Source organism: Salvelinus alpinus, chromosome 14 (genome assembly GCF_045679555.1).
Source record: "Salvelinus alpinus chromosome 14, SLU_Salpinus.1, whole genome shotgun sequence".
Classification (NCBI taxonomy): domain Eukaryota; kingdom Metazoa; phylum Chordata; class Actinopteri; order Salmoniformes; family Salmonidae; genus Salvelinus; species Salvelinus alpinus.
Genome location: NC_092099.1, coordinates 12686199 through 12707173, shown reverse-complemented (window position 1 = coordinate 12707173; position 20975 = coordinate 12686199). Strand labels below are relative to the sequence as shown.

Sequence of the window (20975 nt, the reverse complement as noted above, 5' to 3'; positions counted from 1 at the left end):
TATGCAGGAGGCCTAAGAAGTGGTGTATTGGTCCAAGTTTAACGTTCCATTAAAACTCTTGGCCCCCCCTATCATTCGTTCCTCTGGACTCCTTAAGCCGGCGTGAGGACAAGGGAGAAAAAAAGGCATAATTAACTCCTCTATAAGCCACTGATTGGTGCCTTAGCCATGTGCAATGACCCGCCAGCCAGGCCAGCACGGAACATGAAGAGACCTCCATTACACAGCACAAAGCAGCCGCAGTAATGTCCCAAAAGACCCACAATGCTTAATTGCCTCTTTCAAATAGCATATTGACTTAGCTAAATAAAAGTGATATTAATGGTCTCGGATTGCCTTTTCAGACTTCAGGAAGTGAGGCTGATGCCATATTTCAGCACTGATAAAGAAACCCCCCAGAAAGAACAAAGACGTTCATTATAATTGTATGTCGGGCCAAAATAAAGCATTTATCCAGGCTATAGCAAGACTGCAACATATTTCTTACCAAGTAGTTGTCAAAGACGTATTCTGAAAGCCCCAGCACAAACTATTACGCAGACAAAACACACATGCTTAGATAGCCAGATCTACAGTCATCTGTTTTTTTAAAGCATGTGTTGTACACAAACAAGTTCAAGTGCTCCACAAATGCTTCACAACATAGGCCCTAGAGCACAAAAATACCCTGCTGAGCCAATTCTGTGTCATTCAATTTCCTTTGAAAATCTCCCAGTAAAATGACTTACGAATTCTGACGTTTACCTCACATCAAAGATTCAAGAGGATGGCAAAGAGAGTCATGTGTGTGTACATACCTGATGCTTTCTTTGACAGCGGAACACACAAGGCTACTATTGGATCCCTAAACATGTGACTTTCTGTTGAGCTGAACAGGCTCGACAGCTGAAAACGCTTTACTCTGTTTGACACACCCCAAAAGCTAAGGAATGTAATCTCAGCACGCGCTGGAGCTCGTCTCGAACACACACACACACGCCGCATGCATAACGCACGTATGCACGTATGCATGCGCACACACGTACATGCCGCGGCATGCATCTGCAGTATGTAGACACACACACACTCGTACACACACACACACACACACACACACACACACACACACATATACACACAAACACACACACACACACTCTCACGCATGCACACGCAGATCAATAATATAATAATAGTGTATACACATTCACACAATGTAACGCACACCCTTCGAAAAAAAAGGTGCTAGAACCTAAAAGGGTTCTTCATCTGTCCCGGTAGGTAACCCTTTGAAGAACCCTTATTGGTTACAGGTAGAATCCTTTTTGGTTCAAGGTAGAACTCTTTTGCGTTCTTTGCACAGAGGGTTCTGCATGGAACCCTAAAGAGTTCTACCTGGAACCAAAAAGGGTTCTACCTGGAACCAAAAACGATTCTCCTATGGGGACAGCCTAAGAGACCAGAGGTAGAAGTAAAACCTACCTCTTGACGTGGTGATGTGGGACTTAATAAAAGTCAGAGGCTATCCGTGTGGAGAAGCTGAGACCTTGAGTCACAAGTCATCCCACTCAATAGGATGACTTGAAAGGGATTTCAAATGAGGGAGGACATCTTCAGAGGATGTTATAGATGTTCTGTCTGCCTCACACCTCCTTGAATCATATCCTACAAATGTTGCAACAACTAACTCACTCCCGGCCAATCTGAGCGTGTGCATACAGGGATGGGCTTGGCTCAAGATAAGCCAGGAGTCAGGCAGGAAACACAGTCATACCAGATCAGCCTAAAGCAGTTCATACAACACTCAACTTATAACACAGATAGCCCTCTTCCAATGAAATTCCTTCAGCCAAAGCGACTCACCATTCGAAGTGGATGACTTCATGCGCAAGCATTTTATACATGTCTACAGCGTGCAACATTGCAAACAGGACTATGAGTGGTCATTCTATGAGGAACTTCCTTCTGTTCTGTTCATTCCAAATGGCACCCTATTCTGTTTATAGTAGAGGTCAACCGATTATGATTTTTCAACGCCGATACCGATTATTGGAGGACCAAAAAAAGCCGATACCGATTAATCGGCCGATTAAAAAAAATATATGTATTTGTAATAATGACAATTACAACAATACTGAATGAACACTTATTTTAACTTAATATAATACATCAATAAAATCAATTTAGCCTCAAATAAATAATGAAACATGTTCAATTTGGTTTAAATAATGCAAAAACAAAGTGTTGGAGAAGAAAGTAGAAGTGCAATATGTACCATGTAAGAAAGCTAACGTTTAAGTTCCTTGCTCAGAACATGAGAACATATGAAAGCTGGTGGTTCCTTTTAACATGAGTCTTCAATATTCCCAGGTAAGACGTTTTAGGTTGTAGTTATTATAGGACTATTTCTCTCTATACCATTTGTATTTCATATACCTTTAACTATTGGATGTTCTTATAGGCACTTTAGTATTGCCAGTGTAACAGTATAGCTTCCGTCCTTTTCCTCGCTCCTACCTGGGCTCGAACCAGGAACACATCGACAACAGCCACCCTCGAAGCAGCGTTACCCATGCAGAGCAAGGGGAACAACTACTCCAAGTCTCAGAGCGAGTGACGTTTGAAACGCTATTAGCACGCACCCCGCTAACTAGCTAGCCATTTCACATCGGTTACACCAGCCTAATCTCGGGAGTTGATAGGCTTGAAGTCATAAACAGCAAGAGAAGTGACACAATTTCACCTGGTTAATATTGCCTGCTAACCTGGATGTCTTTTAGCTAAATATGCAGGTTTAAAAATATATACTTCTGTGTATTGATTTTAAGAAAGACATTGATGTTTATGGTTAGGTACACGTTGGAGCAACGACAGTCCTGTTTCGCGAATGCGCACCGCATCGATTATATGCAACGCAGGACACGCAAGATAAACTAGTAATATCATCAACCATATGTAGTTAACTTGTGATTATGATTGATTGATTGATTGTTTTTTATAAGATAAGTTTAATGCTAGCTAGCAACTTACCGTGGCTTCTTACTGCATTCGCGTAACAGGCAGGCTCCTCGTGGAGTGCAATGTAAAGCAGGTGGTTAGAGCATTGGACTAGTTAACCGTAAGGTTGCAAGGTTGAATCCCCGAGCTGACAAGGTAAAAATCTGTTGTTCTGCCCCTGATCAAGACAGTTAACCCACCGTTCCTATGCCGTCATTGAAAATAAGAATGTGTTCTTAACTGACTTGCCTAGTTAAATAAAGGTGTAAAAAACAAAAAATACCGATTTCCGATTGTTATGAAAACTTGAAATCGGCCAAAATTAATCAGCCGTTCCGATTAATCGGTCGACCTCTAGTTTATAGTGCACTACTTTTGACCATAGCCTATTGTGCTCTGGTGCGCTATATACTGTAGTAGGGCTGTGTGCCAGTATCCCATGGCAACAATGAAAACACAAACCTGCTGTAGGTAAAATACTGTGTGCGCTATAAATAAATATAGAAATAAATGCTGGATGACAACATGTTAGTTTCCAACATTAGGGCTGTTTTCCTAAAGAAGTGGAATCCACTTTGTGTTTTGTTTCCTTGTCACAATACCAGTATCGCAATACTGGTATTGTTCCGGCCCTACTATATAAGGAATAGGGTGCCATTGAGAACGCATCCTCAAGCCTCACTGAGAGACTGATCCAAATGGCTCATCAGCGTTTTGAAACATGTCATCAGTAACATGTTGTGACAGAGTGGGGGCATAAATTACGCTCTGATTGATGACGCCCACCGAAAGACGACTTTAAAGGGGAACGGAGCATAAACATGCCCCTTCATGTCAAATGGAGTCAGCTGCAAACCCTCAAGAATCACAACCTTTCCGTCGGCTCTGTAGGCTGGTTAGCTCTCTGAAGAAGTGAAACGGTGGCCACACACTGAGACAGAACACAAAAGTCAACTGAGGATTCTCCCTGGCAGAGCTGAATACAAGATGAATGATCTGATTTTCTCCACAAGAGTGAACACGACAGGCTCATTTGCTGAAGCAAAAACAGCAGCAAAACAAAAGTAACACTCCACGTAATTCTGAGTGCCTCGTGTATTCACGGGTATTCACGGCGGTTCATAAAGAAGGGGAATTAAATGGTGATCAGGGCCGCACTGAAAGTTATTTATTCTTTCAGACAGAAAAGCGGAAATAAATCAGTTGAATCACTTTCCATTCTATTCTGCCTCACACCCATAGCTGTTGCTTTTCAATTTCTACCATATCAGGTCGTTCCCACATTTCAATGTGAACGGTAGAAATGTGATAGATTTTATGGAGAGGACCAGCGAGAAATACATGATCGAAATGACGGGAAACAAATAGGATGTAAAAAATGCATTAGCATAACAATTGGCCACTATTGGCAGTGTTCTGGCTCCCACAATGCAACCTGTCTGGAGTGAATTACCGAGCGTGCTCAGCACCTCGGCTGCTTCTTCCGCTTAAGACTGATTAAAGCAGCCGATGAACTGCCTTCACTGTCCTCAACTGAATGATCAATCACACCACTGGTAAGGACAGCATTAGCTTTAGCTTAGCTGCCTGCCTATTCATCAACAGGGCATCCTTGTAGGTTCACACAGCAGATGGGGAAATAAGGGGGATGACAGCGGCAACAATTACAGTCACTCACACTTCCATCTGTGTGTGTGTGTGTGTGTGTGTGTGTGTGTGTGTGTGTGTGTGTGTGTGTGTGTGTGTGTGTGTGTGTGTGTGTGTGTGTGTGTGTGTGTGCTTTCTCTCATGAGCACATTTCATTGTGGAATGTACTACTATATAGTGGGGGCGATTAATATGATCGCGGTGAAGTATCAACGTCATATCAATCTTGTTTATCTCCTGCTATGCTCCATCCCTGGTATTGACAGGGCCAGCATCCAGCATCCAGCTGCCATCCAGCCATGGGCAGAGTGCCCAGTAGGGCTGTGTCAGGTCCCCTCTACAACACCATGAGAAAATGACATGTGGTGTTTATCACACAGCCGTGCCGCTGCCAGCCAGCCCTCACAACCGCCCTCCTCCTCCGGTTCCTGTTCTGTTTCTACGAGCTAGCGGTCCTGCCAACCATGTTCCCTCCCAGTCAACATCCACATACATCCATCGCAGATCACGATGCGTCCCGAATGCTATCATATTGGCCCTGGTCAAAAGTAGTACACCATAAAGGGAATAGGGTGCCGTGTGGGACTCGTTCACAAGGACTGAGACATCTGAGGACTCTCACGTAGGAACACTCATTGGTGATAGCACATATTACGGCCATTGGCTTCAATCAAAGAGAAATGATGAACTGCAATGGGAGTGGGAGATAACCAGCTGAAGACCTTATTATGAACCATATTCATTAGAAGACAGTCCTATCCGTGACACACAGTCCAAAGGAATGGGGACTGTTCCTTGTTCCAAATGTGTAATAGCAAGAAACGCTCAACTCCATCACTATGCCATAACAAAGCAATACCTAAAATAATATGAAAAAAAACTATTGTGTTACTGTAGTGATTACAGTGTTGCACATGCATAAAGATTAAAGCAAGAATGGTGTAAAGTGTAAAACAACTGATCGAAAAGGTTGACCCTTTTATCTTAACGTAAAGTGATGCCATCTTCAATGCCCTCACACAGCACGGAAAGGATCAACCCCCTACAGTGGGGGGAGAAGATGACACTAGGGACGAAAGACATATAAAACCCCATCCCAACAACCCTTGGGAGAAGATTATGGGGTAAGGAACCTCCTCGGGTAAGGAACAGGCCATCAATGTATCCATTAGTAGAAACTACCAGCAGCATATCCCCTATAAAGAGAGGGCTGAGGCAGAAGACGAATAAGACTGGATCTGGCAACATCTCCCCTGACGGCTGATTTGCATTAACATTGCCTATTAAATACGCACTGATTTAGAGTGGATGAACAGAGGTCACCGAGAAACCGTGCTGCCGTCCATTCAAATGAAATGGTTGATACTGATAACTGCATGAAAGAGCCTTTAGAAAACAGCCTTGGGGCCTCCTGAGTGGCGCAGCGGTCTAAGGCACTGAATTACGGGTGCTAGAGGCGTCACTACAGACCCGGGTTCAAACCCAGGCTGTGTCCGGGAGACCCATGAGGCGGCGCAAAATTGGCGCAGCGTCATCTGAGTTAGGGGAGGGTTTGGCCGGCCTTGTCCTATCGTGCTCGAGCGAGTCCTTGTGATGGGCCTGAACGCATGCATGCTGACTTCGGTTGCCAGTTGTATGGTGTTTCTCAACTGGCAAACTTCGGTTGCCAGTTGTATGGTGTTTCCTCTGACACATTGGTGCGGCTGGCTTCTGGGCTAAGTGAGCAGTGTGTCAAGAAGCAGTGCGGCTCAGCAGGGTTGTGTTTCGGATGACGCACGGCTCTTGACCTTCGCCTCTCCTGAGTCCGTACGGGAGTTGCAATGATGGGACAAGACTGTAACTACCAATTGGGGAGAAAAATGGGTGAAAAGTACAAAAAATATATATTTTTAAATCCATTAAAAAAATAAAGAAAATGGGGATGAAGTAATTCATTTCTCATTAAAAATAGAGTTGGTCCGTCCAAGGCGAGCCAATCATTAAGGGCTGGTTAGCGTGCCGCAGCTAGCGTAGCACCCATAGCTTTACAGCTCATTAACATTTCACCATGGTGGTGGGCGTCCCTGACCTGCAGTGCGGGAGCACACCTGTCTTCTTCTGTTCTGTTCTGTCCTGGCCTTCAACTCACAGCTGGGAAAACAGGCCTGGCTACAAAACCACAATTCCCCTATTTGAGAATGCTTAACCTTAACAGTTGTTGTATCTCCCAGTTCCTTCAATCACTTCTACAATACCAACAGTGTTGTTGAGAAATAGATTAAGTCATAGCAAACTATGAAAAGTGAAGTAGATTTCACAAATCACCAGTGAAATAAAATCAAATAAATTACTATATAATTTTACTTCAAGGTCGCATTTCCGTCACATGTTCCTTCCCTTCTTTGGCTTCGGCGCAAACAAACGTCCTGTCACATTGAATCTGTGAAGTAATTGCCCGTACCGCGAGGAAAGTCATTGTTGATCATAACCGCAAGCTACAAAGCTGAGCTCCAACATCTCAACAGAGAATCCTGCACAGCACAATGATACATTGGCTTTTATTACGGATATACAAGTAAACTTCTTTTTCAAATATTGTATGTCTCGTTCACTTCAACAGAACCCTTCTCAGGGACAGGTAAATATGTGTAGAGAAGAAAAAACACTTTACGACAGAAGAGGCCAAGTACATATTTACTTTCCAATCGAGGGATGAGGCATGCAATGTAGAGATTGTCACAGTATTTGCAAGCATTTATGTGCACAAGATGTGTATGAGGCTAGCTAAACCGATGCGTTCCAACCAATTATTTATATATACAGTAGATGCCTGATAGGGGGCGCTGTGTTGAAGGCACAGTGTTGAAGGCACAGTGCCTCCATCGTGGCACTTCGCCATCATTGTAAAAAAAAAGATTTGGAAGCTTTAGAAATGCATGTATTAATGTCTATATTCATTTTTGCCACATGTATTCTATTACCTTTAAGCACACTTTTAAATTATACTATGTGAGCTAAACATACACATTTAAAATACTTAAATACATGTCATTGAAATACTGTAGAATTCCATTCGTTCCTATGGAGGACTTCTCCTACTGGGGAATACCAATACAGTGTCGGACCAGCGACTTCATAGCTTTTCATTGGCCAAGACGTAGTAACAGAAATCCAGGGTTTATATACATAATTGGCTCCAACTCAGAGCAGCATATACAGTGGGGAGAACAAGTATTTGATACACTGCCGATTTTGCAGGTTTTCCTACTTACAAAGCATGTAGAGGTCTGTAATTTTTATCATAGGTACACTTCAACTATGAGAGACGGAATCTAAAACAAAAATCCAGAAAATCACATTGTATGATTTTTAAGTAATTAATTTGCATTTTATTGCATGACATAAGTATTTGATACATCAGAAAAGCAGAACTTAATATTTGGTACAGAAACCTTTGTTTGCAATTACAGAGATCATACGTTTCCTGTAGTTCTTGACTAGGTTTGCACACACTGCAGCAGGGATTTTGGCCCACTCCTCCCTACAGATCTTCTCCAGATCCTTCAGGTTTCGGGGCTGTCGCTGGGCAATACGGACTTTCAGCTCCCTCCAAAGATTTTCTATTGGGTTCAGGTCTGGAGACTGGCTAGGCCACTCCAGGACCTTGAGATGCTTCTTACGGAGCCACTCCTTAGTTGCCATGGCTGTGTGCTTCATGTCGTTGTCATGCTGGAAGACCCAGCCACGACCCATCTTCAATGCTCTTACTGAGGGAAGGAGGTTGTTGGCCAAGATCTCGCGATACATGGCCCCATCCATCCTCCCCTCAATACGGTGCAGTCGTCCTGTCCCCTTTGCAGAAAAGCATCCCCAAAGAATGATGTTTCCACCTCCATGCTTCACGGTTGGGATGGTGTTCTTGGGGTTGTACTCATACTTCTTCTTCCTCCAAACACGGCGAGTGGAGTTAGACCAAAAAGCTCTATTTTTGTCTCATCAGACCACATGACCTTCTCCCATTCCTCCTCTGGATCATCCAGATGGTCATTGGCAAACTTCAGACGGGCCTGGACATGCACTGGCTTAAACAGGGGGACCTTGCGTGCGCTGCAGGATTTTAATCCATGACGGCGTAGTGTGTTACTAATGGTTTTCTTTGAGACTGTGGTCCCAGCTCTCTTCAGGTCATTGACCAGGTCCTGCCGTGTAGTTCTGGGCTGATCCCTCACCTTCCTCATGATCATTGATGCCCCACGAGGTGAAATCTTGCATGGAGCCCCAGACCGAGGGTGATTGACCGTCATCTTGAACTTCTTCCATTTTCTAATAATTGCGCCAACAGTTGTTTCCTTCTCACCAAGCTGCTTGCCTATTGTCCTGTAGCCCATCCCAGCCTTGTGCAGGTCTACAATTTTATCCCTGATGTCCTTACACAGCTCTCTGGTCTTGGCCATTGTGGAGAGGTTGGAATCTGTTTGATTGAGTGTGTGGACAGGTGTCTTTTATACAGGTAACGAGTTCAAACAGGTGCAGTTAATACAGGTAATGAGTGGAGAACAGGAGGGCTTCTTAAAGAAAAACTAACAGGTCTGTGAGAGCCGGAATTCTTACTGGTTGGTAGGTGATCAAATACTTATGTCATGCAATAAAATGCAAATTAATTATTTAAAAATCATACAATGTGATTTTCTGGATTTTTGTTTTAGATTCCGTCTCTCACAGTTGAAGTGTACCTATGATAAAAATGACAGACCTCTACATGCTTTGTAAGTAGGAAAACCTGCAAAATCGGCAGTGTATCAAATACTTGTTCTCCCCACTGTACGTCTTGTGTTGGGAGTCTTCCTTGGTGGCTTCAGCAACAACAAAAAATAAAGGTATAACAAAATGTAGTTCCGTACACAACTTGGGGGCTAACATGCATTGAACCATGTAGAGAAAACGAAATTAGATTTTGAGGAAAATGACAAACAGTCCAATCACCTTCAGTTGCCCTTTTAAAACAACGTTTTAGCCAGTTAGCTAAATGCCATGCTCTTCTTATGGTCAAAGGTTAATATACACATTTTTAGAACAAACCAATGGCACTTGGAAACAGGAACTCTAAAACACAAGATGGCTTATAAAGCAAAGCCACAGGCAAGGGGATATAGAGCACTGGGAGGAGTGGGAGGGAGCTGGGCTGAGGAGTGGGAGGTAGTTGAGCTGAGGTAATAAAGAATCTATGAGAAGGGCTTTAATTGTTCTCTCAGATATTGTTTGTGTAGGCCAAGCATGGCTTTACTGCTCTGAGGTGAAATGTGTACTTTTATCAAAAGCATTGGACTGCAATGTACACTACCGTTCAAAAGTTTGGGGTCACTTAGAAATGTCCTTGTTTTTTAAAGAAATCACATTTTTAAAATTGATCAGAAATATAGTGTAGACATTGTTAATGTTGTAAATGACTATTGTTGCTGGAAACGGCTGATTTTTAATGGAATATCTACATAGGCGTACAGAGGCCCATTATCAGCAACCATCACTCCTGTGTTCCAATGGCACGTTGTGTAGCTAATCCAAGTTTATCATTTAAAAAAGCTAATTGATCATTAGAAAACCCTTTTGCAATTATGTTAGCATAGCTGAAAACTGTCGTTCTGATTAAAGAAGCAATACAACTGGCCTTCTTTAGACTAGTTGAGTATCTGGAACATCAGCATTTGTGTGTTCAATTACAGGCTCAAAATGGCCACAAACAAAGGCCTTTCTTCTGAAACTCGTCAGTCTATTCTTGTTCTGAGAAATGAAGGCTATTCCATGCGAGAAATTGCCAAGAAACTGAAGATCTCGTACAACCCTGTGTATTACTCCCTTCACAGAACAGCGCGTATGTCTGGAGGGAGTGATGGCCCAAAGTGTAGTTTCACCACGTTCATCCTACCACAGCTTTTGATGCTCCTCTTTCTTACCTGTTTTTTTTCATATCAAAGATGTCTGGGACACAGCCTCACATGTGCATCTTGTTAATTTTGTCCATTGGCTTTTTGGCAGAAAAATACCAATTGGAGAGAAGATGAATCCAAATCCAGACATCCAGTTTAAACAGTTTAGTAACGTCTCATCTAAATAGAAAGAACTCTTCAGGTATTATCAATTTACGGCGTTTCATGAATATCCAACAATTCAAGTAATTTCAGAAGTTTTTCTGAAGTTCAAACTAGCTCTTCATATCAACAACTCTGAAGAAGGTATGAGCAGCTGGGAGTTTGACTACATGATCCAAATAGAGGTTTGGCAAAGCAGTTGGAGTGAAAAAGGCTGATATGATTTCTTGCCAGTGACATACTCACTAGTAAAACAGAGGAAAATGACAGGTGTGTGAAGTACTTAAGCAAAAATACTTGGAAGTACTACTTAAGTCGTTTTTTGGGGTATCTGTACTTTAGATATTTTTTTACAACTTTTACTTTTACTTCACTGCATTTCAAAAGAAAATTATGTACCTTTTAGGGGCCTCCCGGGTGGCGCAGTGGTCTAGAGCACTGCATCGCAGTGCTATGCTGCGCCACCAGAGTCTGGGTTCGCGCCCAGGCTCTGTCGCAGCCGGCCGCGACCGGGAGGTCCGTGGGGCGACGCACAATTGGCTTAGCGTCGTCCGGGTTAGGGAGGGTTTGGCCGGTAGGGATATCCTTGTCTCATCGCGCTCCAGCGACTCCTGTGGCGGGCCGGGCGCAGTGCGCGCTAACCGAGGGGGGCGGGTGCACGGTGTTTCCTCTGACACATTGGTGCAGCTGGCTTCCGGGTTGGAGGCGCGCTGTGTTAAGAAGCAGTGCGGCTTGGTTGGGTTGTGCTTCGGAGGACGCATGACTTTCGACCTTCGTCTCTCCCGAGCCCGTACGGGAGTTGTAGCGATGAGACAAGATAGTAATTACTAGCGATTGGATACCACGAAAAATTGGGGAGAAAAGGGGATAACATTTATAAAAAATAAAAAAAAAAAAAAAAAAAATTATGTACCTTTTACTCCATACATTTTCCCTGACACCCAAAAGTACTTGTTACCTTTTGAATGCTTAGCAGGACAGGAAATTTGTCTAAATCACACAAGTATCAAGAGAACATTCCTGGTCATCCCTACTGCCTCTGATCTGGCGGACTCAAGAAACACATGCTTCGTTTGTAATGATGTCGGAGCGTTGGAGCGTGCCCTTTGCTATCCACAAATAAAAAAGAACAAGAAAATGTTATAGTCTGGTTTGCCTGCTACTAGGAATTTGAAATGATTTATACTTTTACTTTCGATACTTAAGTATATTTTAGCAATTACATTTACTTTTGATACTGAAGTATATTTAAAACCAAATACTTTTAGACTTTTACTCAAGTAGGATTATACTGGGTGACTTTCACTTTTACTTGAGTCATTTTCTATTAACATATCTTTACTTTTACTCAAGTATGACAATTGGATACTTTTTCCACCACCGGAAAGTTAGCCCTTTAAAGCGGGTCGACTGCCTGACATTATATATAGCTGTTAGCATAGCGGCTATAGTGGAGTTCCACTCTGCCAAGTGTCAACTTTTTCAGACATTGCACAGCGGGAGTAAATTGCAGGTTATTCCGGGACTGTTCTCTGCTTCCAGAATCATGTCAAAACTTTGTGCTGGAAAATTGAAAAACCTGAAGAGAGGAAAGAGCCGTGGAAATGTTGATTCGTCAAAGCTTCTTTATGCCCACCATTTCCTCAAGGCTCAAAATGTGTCCGTTTTCATCTTGTCACTTTATCAAGACATACAGATGTAGGATCTTAATTTGATCAATCTTCTGTTGACGAGGAGCTTCTGTTAAGAGTCATCTAGCTCCTCAACATCAACACTAGATCTTAAAACCAACCACAGTAAAAGTACATAATAGCATCTGATGAAATGTCAATGTAAATGTCATGTACTTGAACTAAATTTATTAAGTTTCAATGTCTCAACCCCTTTCCCTCAAGTTAATTACTAAACATACAGCACTTTGAAATTGCTTGACATTTAACAAGTGAATCTTCTGCGGTTGAAAAGAACGGCCATGATGGAAGCAGCTGAACCTGTAGGTTGAATCTGGTTTCAGTTTTAGACTTGGAGCCTCGGCAGCCTGTACGAACCTCTGACATCAGCCCACATGACTTGAGGAGAACATAGGTTCCTGACATAGGGGAGACGCCATCACCTCAATCCAAATCCAGCACCCAAGCGTGTCTGCACACCACTCTGGGACGACATCCGATACCACATTTGTAGTATTTCACTCAACCTACATCAACAGTCAACACATCACTGAATAGTTAGGCTAGGTGATACATTGAACTATAGAGTTCACTATGAGGCCCACCAACTATACTGACGAAATACACCCGTCATGCAAATGAAGCCATCTGCGAGCACATCTTAGCCAGAAGAACAAAACACTTGGCCATTTTGGCCCCAGATGAACGTGTATTACTTACGGCGATATGACATCAGGCTTAACAATTGTCCATTCATCACGCAGTGTCATGCCAGGTTATGTCATGTTGTCCAGTGCTCAGTGACTGCTGCTGAATTCTCTGGAGGCCGTTTGTTAGGCAACGCGCTCAGCAGGGAGACGGCCTGTCCGCTTCAGACTTCAGCCTCTAGTAACCAGAGAGCAGGAACCCCTGAGGGATACGGTAACATGCACTTTGTCTTTGAAATATTCAACAAGATGCCATCCTCCTCCTCCCGTTCGAGAAGGTAGGGTTGAGAGCTGGCAGAAAAGACTCTGGTCTGGTGAGTCAGCAACATCTGGAGCAATTCACACTGAAATGGCTCTTTCCCATTCACTGCTGTCCACTCCACATAGCACAAGTCTGGAGCGCGGCGAGCTGCTGGTCTTTCAGACTCAGCATGTCAGGACTATGAAAAGCTATTTCACTAGGGGGGGGAAAAAAATCTATTGTGCACCTAATCTCTCAAAGCGCTGACATGCTTTGTGTTCTTTATTATCGTTAGCCGCCCAGGATCCAATCAAAGCCTGAAATCTGGAGCTCTTTCAGGAATTTATCTACATATATCTAGTGTGATCGGCAGCGCTGAGCGGCTGTACCTCAACCCAACAACCCATAGTAGCAGAACTGAACGCAGACTGCATGTGGAACATTATCCTTAAATGACCTTGATTTTATATACAATACATGAAAGCTGGCATTACATCTAATAGAGGACTAGCATAGGTTCTGCAATATGGTGGGTTTTATTCAAATACTGTACACGGTCCAGTGACGTCAACGGTTTCAACTTTCACGTGTGGGTGTTGGTTCATCTCTTCTCATCCTGTCGAAAAGGTCACCGATTAAAATACATTGTGCTCACAGTTCTTCTATTCCCAGAAAAGTATTTTGCCCAAGTGATAAAACAGGGATAGATATTACAGACTGACAGTGGAATTTCTCTAGTCTACAACTTGTGGTTGGCCTCAAGGATTGGGCTAACTCTCTTAAGACCACACCATGCACATGTGGGATGGAAAGAAAGAGGGAAAAAGGTTTGACGGAAAAAGAGGCATCCTAAAAAAGAAGGGCAGCTCTTGATGGATACCCATTCTTAATGGATATTATGATTCAGTGATGGCCAGCTACTGAACCACAGAGGCAGTAGAGTGGCTGAAGATATGTCCAAAATGGCACCCTATTCCCTATACAGTACACTACTTTTGACCAGGGCCCATAGGGCTCTGGTCAAAACGAGTGCACTATGTAGGGAATAGGGTACAGGAGGTTGGTAGCACCTTAATTGGGGAGAATGGGCTTGTGGTATTGACTGGAGCGGAATCAGTGGAATGGCATAAAATACATGGTTTCCAGGTGTTTGCTGCCATTGAAATTGCTCCGTTCCGGCCATTATTATGAGCCGTTCTCTCCTCAGCAGCCTCCACTGGAATAGGGACCATTTGGGACGCATCTTGAGTGTCCTTCCAGGGGTACACAGCGGGGTACAGAGCCTCATCACCTGTCACAGGTTGTTCAGGGCACACATGGAAACCCAGACAATCATGGATGAAAGCCGTGGTATATCAGACATTATAAACTGGGTGGTTTGAGCCCTGAATGCTGATTGGCTGACAGCCGTGGTATATCAAACCGTAAACCACGGGTGTGACAAAACATTCATTTTTTTCCTGGTCTAATTACGTTGGTAACCATTTTGCGTCGTTGAGTCGTGCCTAAGAACAGCCCGTAGCCGTGGTATATTGGCCATATACCGCACCCCCTCGTGCATTATTGCTTAATTATACCACATAATTATGAGAGAAAACGACTTGTTTACTGTTCTATTTATGTTGGTAACCAGTTTATAATAGCAACAAGACACCTTGGGGATTTGTGGTATATGGCCAGTAGTCATACACACTCACGGCCATTCGTTAAAGTGAAATATTACTCAATGTCTCATCATCTTTGGAGTGTATGCATAATGTAGGATTTATCATTATCTGATGAGAGAGAAAACCCTTTATTATCTGAAACATATCAAGGATTCAGATGAACTTGGGAAGAAAACAAACAAATGCACTTTATCTAACTGGAGTTGTTATTTCAACCCTCTCAGCTCTTGTGGACCGGTGATGAACTGTGCAGGTATTTTCTGGACAGGGGACAGGCTTTCAACGTGATTGCTTGAGGCAGGTAATAATGGGTAACGCTGAACATTAAGTTGCTCTTAAACTATAATTACTACATTGTTGTTACACAGTACTGTATTGCTTTGTAATTGCAGAAAGTGGAGTGGTTTTTGTAATTACATGACCAACGTGAACAACAGGTTAACACAATATTGTTAGGAGTTTAATTAATTAGCATCCATTCACACACATCCCCTCTCAGCAAAAATACACTGATGATTATAACCTGTAAACATATAGCTGAATACATGTCACTAAACCAATAGCAGACCGCAAAACAAAGATAATGAATGCTTTATATAATGGGTATTATTCAGACATGAAATGTAGGCCAATGGGCTAAAATTGTTGAATAATAACAATTCCAATATGTAGGGTGACCCGAGTGTACTGTCTGAAAGAGCAGAATTAGACAGAATGATTCACCAATGAGGGGCATCTAAGATCAGCTGAACTATTCAACTGACTGATGTCAGTTCCTGTTAAACAGCATCTGACATGAGCACGGGATCAAAACAATCACAACAAACCAGAGAAAAAAGGGCCTTTTGCAAGCAGCAACACACAGTCTAGGCCAGCTTCCCAAATGACAACCCTATTCCCTACATAGTGCACTACTTTTGACCAGAGCTCTATGGGCCCTAGTCAAAAGTAATGCACTATATTGGCAATAGGGTGCCATTTGGGATGCGGCCTGGCTGTGTTTCTGCTAAGACTCAGACTATAAAAGCAGCAGTTGTTCCCATGATCACACAAACAATGCAGCTTTCTTCATCTAGGGTCAACAGTCACAGTCTCACAATAACAGAGGAGCACAGAGCATTAATTGACTACATCTATACCTAACATACAGGCAAGAGTGAGGGATGGCAACTCGCGAAGGGTCGGACACAATTCAAAACAAACGTTATTGTTGCTGCTATGCTCCATTTCCTACAGACTCCAATGAGACGTTTTCGATTGTCTCCCATTGTGGTCTGCACAAAAACATCCTCCTCACCACTCGTGCTAGAGCAACACCACTGTCTCCAACCAAGAACACTCGCACAAAGAAGGGTTTTATATTCAGCCTTTGCTGCAATACCTCATGATAAATGTTTATTTTAATTTGTCATGAAGTGAATTCCTTCAATAGATGTCAGCTGTTGGGAGGGTGGCTTGGGTAATGTGCATCACGAGGAGCATCGCATAGTGCATCTGACCTTGGAGAGGCAGAGAGAGAGAGAGGAGAGAGAGAGAGGCGAGAGAGAGAGAGGGAGCGAGAGAGAGGGAGAGAGAGGCAGATAGAGATAGGAGAGAGAGAGAGAGAGAGAGAGAGAAAGAGGCAGAGAGAGAGAGACAGAGCGAGAAAGCGAGCGAGAGAGAGGCAGAGAGAGCGGGAGAGAGGCAGAGAGAGAGAGGGAGAGAGGCAGAGAGAGAGAGAGCAGAGAGAGAGAGGGAGAGAGAGAGAGAGAGAGAGAGAGAGAGAGAGAGAGAGAGAGAGAGAGAGAGAGAGAGAGAGAGAGAGAGAGAGAGAGAGAGAGAGAGAGAGAGAGAGAGAGAGAGAGAGAGAGAGAGCGAGAGAGAGAGAGAGAGAGAGAGAGAGAGAGAGAGAGAGAGAGAGAGAGAGAGAGAGAGAGAGAGAGAGAGAGAGAGAGAGAGAGAGAGAGAGTCAGAGAGAGAGAGAGAGAGAGAGAGAGAGGAATCACACAGACTCTGAGTATAGGCTGGTAGTATAACATGACCTCAAACATCACCACCGCCACCTAGTGAGCTAGACTCGTAGAAAAAAGGGTTCCAAAAGGGTTCTGCCGAGGTCCCTAAGGAGAACGCCTTTTTGGCTCCAGGTAGAACCCTTTTCGGGTTCCATGAAAAACCCTCTGTGGAAAGGGGGCTATATCTGGAACCAAAAGGGGTTTACCTGGCTTCAAAGGGTTATTCTATATGGACAGCCAAATAACCGTTTTGGGTTCTAGATAGCACCTTTTATTTAAAGAATATACAGTACAGTGTATGGCAACTAGGTATGGACTGATGCCTGTAGAATATAAAGAGCTACATCTAAGTGGTTAAATGGGAGATATTCTAGGTATCTGATGTTGTTGATGATTCGTTGTCAATCTATTGACACCATTGGTGACCAGGCACAATACTTTTCAACGGAAGAGAAAGTATTGAGAAGCATTGAAAGAGAACAACAGACAGAAACAATTCCTTACAATAACCAAAAGGTTATTTTGAACACGGTGATGCACACCAAAGAGAGCAAGTCACCAACTGGACCAAAAGTGATTGGGTAAATAGGGAGAACTGAACAAATAAGTAGTTCACGCAGCTGTCAATCAAATCTCCGCAGCAAATGCACAAACACAAAAGCAACCCGTTGGTTCAGCTGCCCTGACAATCAAGGACATTCTTTGTCTCTGCATTCATGTACATGGTGAGAGATTTGTGAGATGTCAGAGATCAGTCAATTCTTATCGTATGCAAGTGTCCAGAGGCAGTTGGTTACACTGGTCTTCAGCAACACTACTTCTGCATATGCTCTTGTAAATGTCTTCCCATGCAAGGCAACAGAGTCGCGCTATCCATCTTGTGAAGTGTTACGATGGCACAGCAGACTATTCCTGTGTGGTTTGAGTTATTTGGATGAGCAACGTCAGTTCAAGAAATACAGTCACTTGTCACTCAGGTGATATCGATTATGAAATAATTTAAACTTTAAAATGTTGTGGCTACCTTCTGTCATTCCTATGCGGCGTTTAGTTCAGATATTTGTGCAATATTCCCAGAGGTGCATTTTGAATGAATGCTTGAAATGAAAACGTGGAGACGTCAAGAAGTTCCGAGTAGGCTACGCATCTCTGAAATAGCAGGGAACCGTTTTGCTGCTATCCTGAGTGGGACAGTGAGTGATTGGAGTGGGGAATGTAGGCAATAGTGCGCGCTTGTGGTAACACACTAAACTCCCATTGTTCCTTACACTGTAATACTGAAAATAAATGACCGTTCGCCGAGCTTCAAACTGACACGCCTTGCACTTTCCCTTCGAGTAAACCTAGTATCAATCTGCCCTAAAATGCTTCGCCTTGATTTGCGTGAATCCAGAAAACGGCTACGTATGGGACACGTGAACTAGTCTAGCTGAAATTAAAAACATGAACACGTTAACAGTACGAAGAAACCACAAAAATTGCCAATCCCAAACACATGTATTTTATGTTAGATACACCGATTATAATTTAAAGGGACGAGTGAGTCACTCTCTGGAGCGTGACTAAAAAGGTGGTTTTGGTTCGGAATTGGTGCAGAACTGGTGCAGAACTGTAAAACTATCTATCTAGGCCCAGGCTACGTGATTTGAGAATTGAAAAAAAGTTTAATCAATGCCAATGACAAATGTAGACAGTTAGACTAGGTAAGGACATTTAATACAGTCGTGAGTTTAAACCTAAATAAACTTGGTAAAACAAAGATGTAGTAGGGAAGAATCTCCCGCCCCTCAGCGACCTCCCATTCCTCAGATTCCCACACACTACCTATTCATTCTCTACTGGTGCATTTCAATCACCGGGTCTCAAGGGCGATTGTATACAAAGTAACTCATAGTCCTACAAAAAGTAGCACTTCGTGTAACGTCCACCTGATACAATAATGGACAAATCAAAAGTTTCGGCCACAATGTATCAAAGCGCACATAAACGCGACACTCACGACCCAGTGAAGGTCCCTCAGAGGTGTACCGTGGTAGTGAATCAGTCACCAGATAAATATTAGTGTGCATTAGCTAAGATCCTTGCTTGATATGTGAAGGCTGGCACTGTAACAACACATGCGGTAATTCCTACGGTTTAAAAAACGAATTTAGGACTGGAATCAGAGCTCGTCTAGTGCAGATGCTTTACTTGTACAGATATTGTAATGGTTTTCGAATTAATGAAAGCAAGTCTGTACCTTGAGGAGTATTATTGTGATCGCTGTGTTTTGGCGCGGATCCACATTGGAACATGTAACTTCATCGAAGTAGCACCTCAACAAGTCCGCTCCTAGTCCCATGCATGCGGGGCAGTGAAACTCGCCTCCATAGTGAAGAACAAGACCCCTTCCTTGCTAACCGCTTCCACTCCAAAGGAATACGAGTACGCATGACGTCACCTCACTGTAGGTTTGCAGCCAGTGTTACCCCATTGGGTCTAGTTTGGAAAAGAGGGCGTTTCATTAGTGACTCTCTTGTTGAATAGACCAATGGTAAGGGGGAAATAGTTGCCTTGGTTACACATTTTGTCAACCAAATACATGTTATGCTGTGGAGGTGACCATAATAAGGTAGGATACGGTATAGGCACGTCTTTGGTAGTATAACATATTTGGTATAGGCTAATCATGTAGTAAACTAAATTGTTTACCAATGTATGTCCCTTTATGTAGGCTACTTACAGTATAGTAGACTAAAAGCGACGTGAAACATGAATTTATCTTGTTCGTGAGTTGGCCTAATAAATATAATTAATACGGGCCAGGTGTAGGCTTGTGAGCAGTGCACAGTGTAGACTAGGCTACTTTTTCTACTGTATATGTAGGCTCTGCGAGTGTCAAATCACTTTGAAACGCCACTGGCAAAGGTTGAGAGCAGTTCATGACGCGTCCACATAGAATTGGCTTTACTGGGTGATGTTCCCATTTATTGCAGAATTGGCCTATAATACAGAGCTCCAATGCAAAAAAACAAACATATTACCGATACGTAGCGTAGGCTACAGACGTGATACATCAACGTTGTAGTGAGACAAACTTTATAGTGAGACGTAGATCTTTAGATCTTTCCTGAGACTAGAGGCTATGCCACCTCTAGCCATTTGGGGGGCCATAAATTAGTTTTGGTTCTCCCTGCCACCTCGCGGGAAGAACGGTTTAGTGCCCCCCCCCCCCCCCCCCCCCCCCATTTTGCCAGGAGGTGGTGAGAAACGTTTGCAGATTTAAAGCAAATTTCTGTTCATATGATATCTATCCCTCTCCTCTCACCTGTGCTAACACTTTGATCCAGTCACTGTACCTATAGACCACGGGATCAGTGGTATATCCACGCCAAAATGTCTCACAATCTGCATGGGTCATTGATATGGACATTGATATTTTTTTCTGAAAAATGTCTTCCACACTTTAGGTAGCCTTGGAATTAATCCAATACAATTCGTAGAGAAACCTCAAGACACACTTCAGCATGAAGAAAATGATAATCTCATGAATTAAGAATGAATTATTATTCTCTTTTGCTCTTTCCTTAACATCCTCCCACAGTCCTACCATGTAAAATTGATTTCTTCTTTTATTAAAGAACATTTGATGTCATGCTTCAGCGGAGACATTTTGTTTGTGCATTTGTCCGTTTGTCTTACGTTATGATATGATTAATTCACTTTTAATCAGTGTCACTTACGATAATGAACCTCACAATAATGATTATATTATAAGTCATTTGCATAATACATTCCAAATGTATTTAGGAGGTTATGATGAATTCACTTTTATTTAGTGTCATTTACCATAATAAAGCACAGCATCGTTATTATATTATAAGCAATGTACATGAGAAATTCAACATTAGATAAACCCAATAAATATTCTAGCATGTCTCTTTACAGTAACACAGTGTACCATCTGTCATTAACTTTAAAACACTTTGAAGAGCTAATGAGAATTCATAGGCTATTTCCATAACCTCTTAG

The 20975-nt window shown here is 42.9% G+C and overlaps 2 protein-coding genes across 6 annotated transcripts in view; one reads left to right on the top strand and one right to left on the bottom strand.

The window, feature by feature from the left end:
- The window catches only part of LOC139538435 (plakophilin-4-like), a 143787-nt gene extending 124422 nt beyond the window's left edge, over positions 1–19365 (bottom strand). For 3 of the 4 annotated variants that reach the window (XM_071340448.1, XM_071340449.1, XM_071340450.1), the window contains exon 1: positions 19204–19365. In XM_071340448.1, the coding sequence (XP_071196549.1) occupies positions 19204–19258 (55 nt within the window). In that variant the 5' untranslated portion in view covers positions 19259–19365. Of the gene's footprint in view, positions 1–1461; positions 1646–19203 lie in introns of those variants that run through there. The other variant, XM_071340452.1, reaches the window with a different exon arrangement.
- The window catches only part of LOC139538436 (coiled-coil domain-containing protein 148-like), a 74587-nt gene that overhangs the window by 7049 nt on the left and 46563 nt on the right, over positions 1–20975 (top strand). The window contains exon 1 of one of the 2 annotated variants that reach the window (XM_071340455.1): positions 19532–19575. The exons of the other annotated variant lie outside the window; for it this stretch is intronic. The gene's annotated coding sequence lies outside the window, so the exon portion shown is untranslated. Of the gene's footprint in view, positions 1–19531; positions 19576–20975 lie in introns of those variants that run through there. 2 annotated transcript variants of the gene reach the window in all.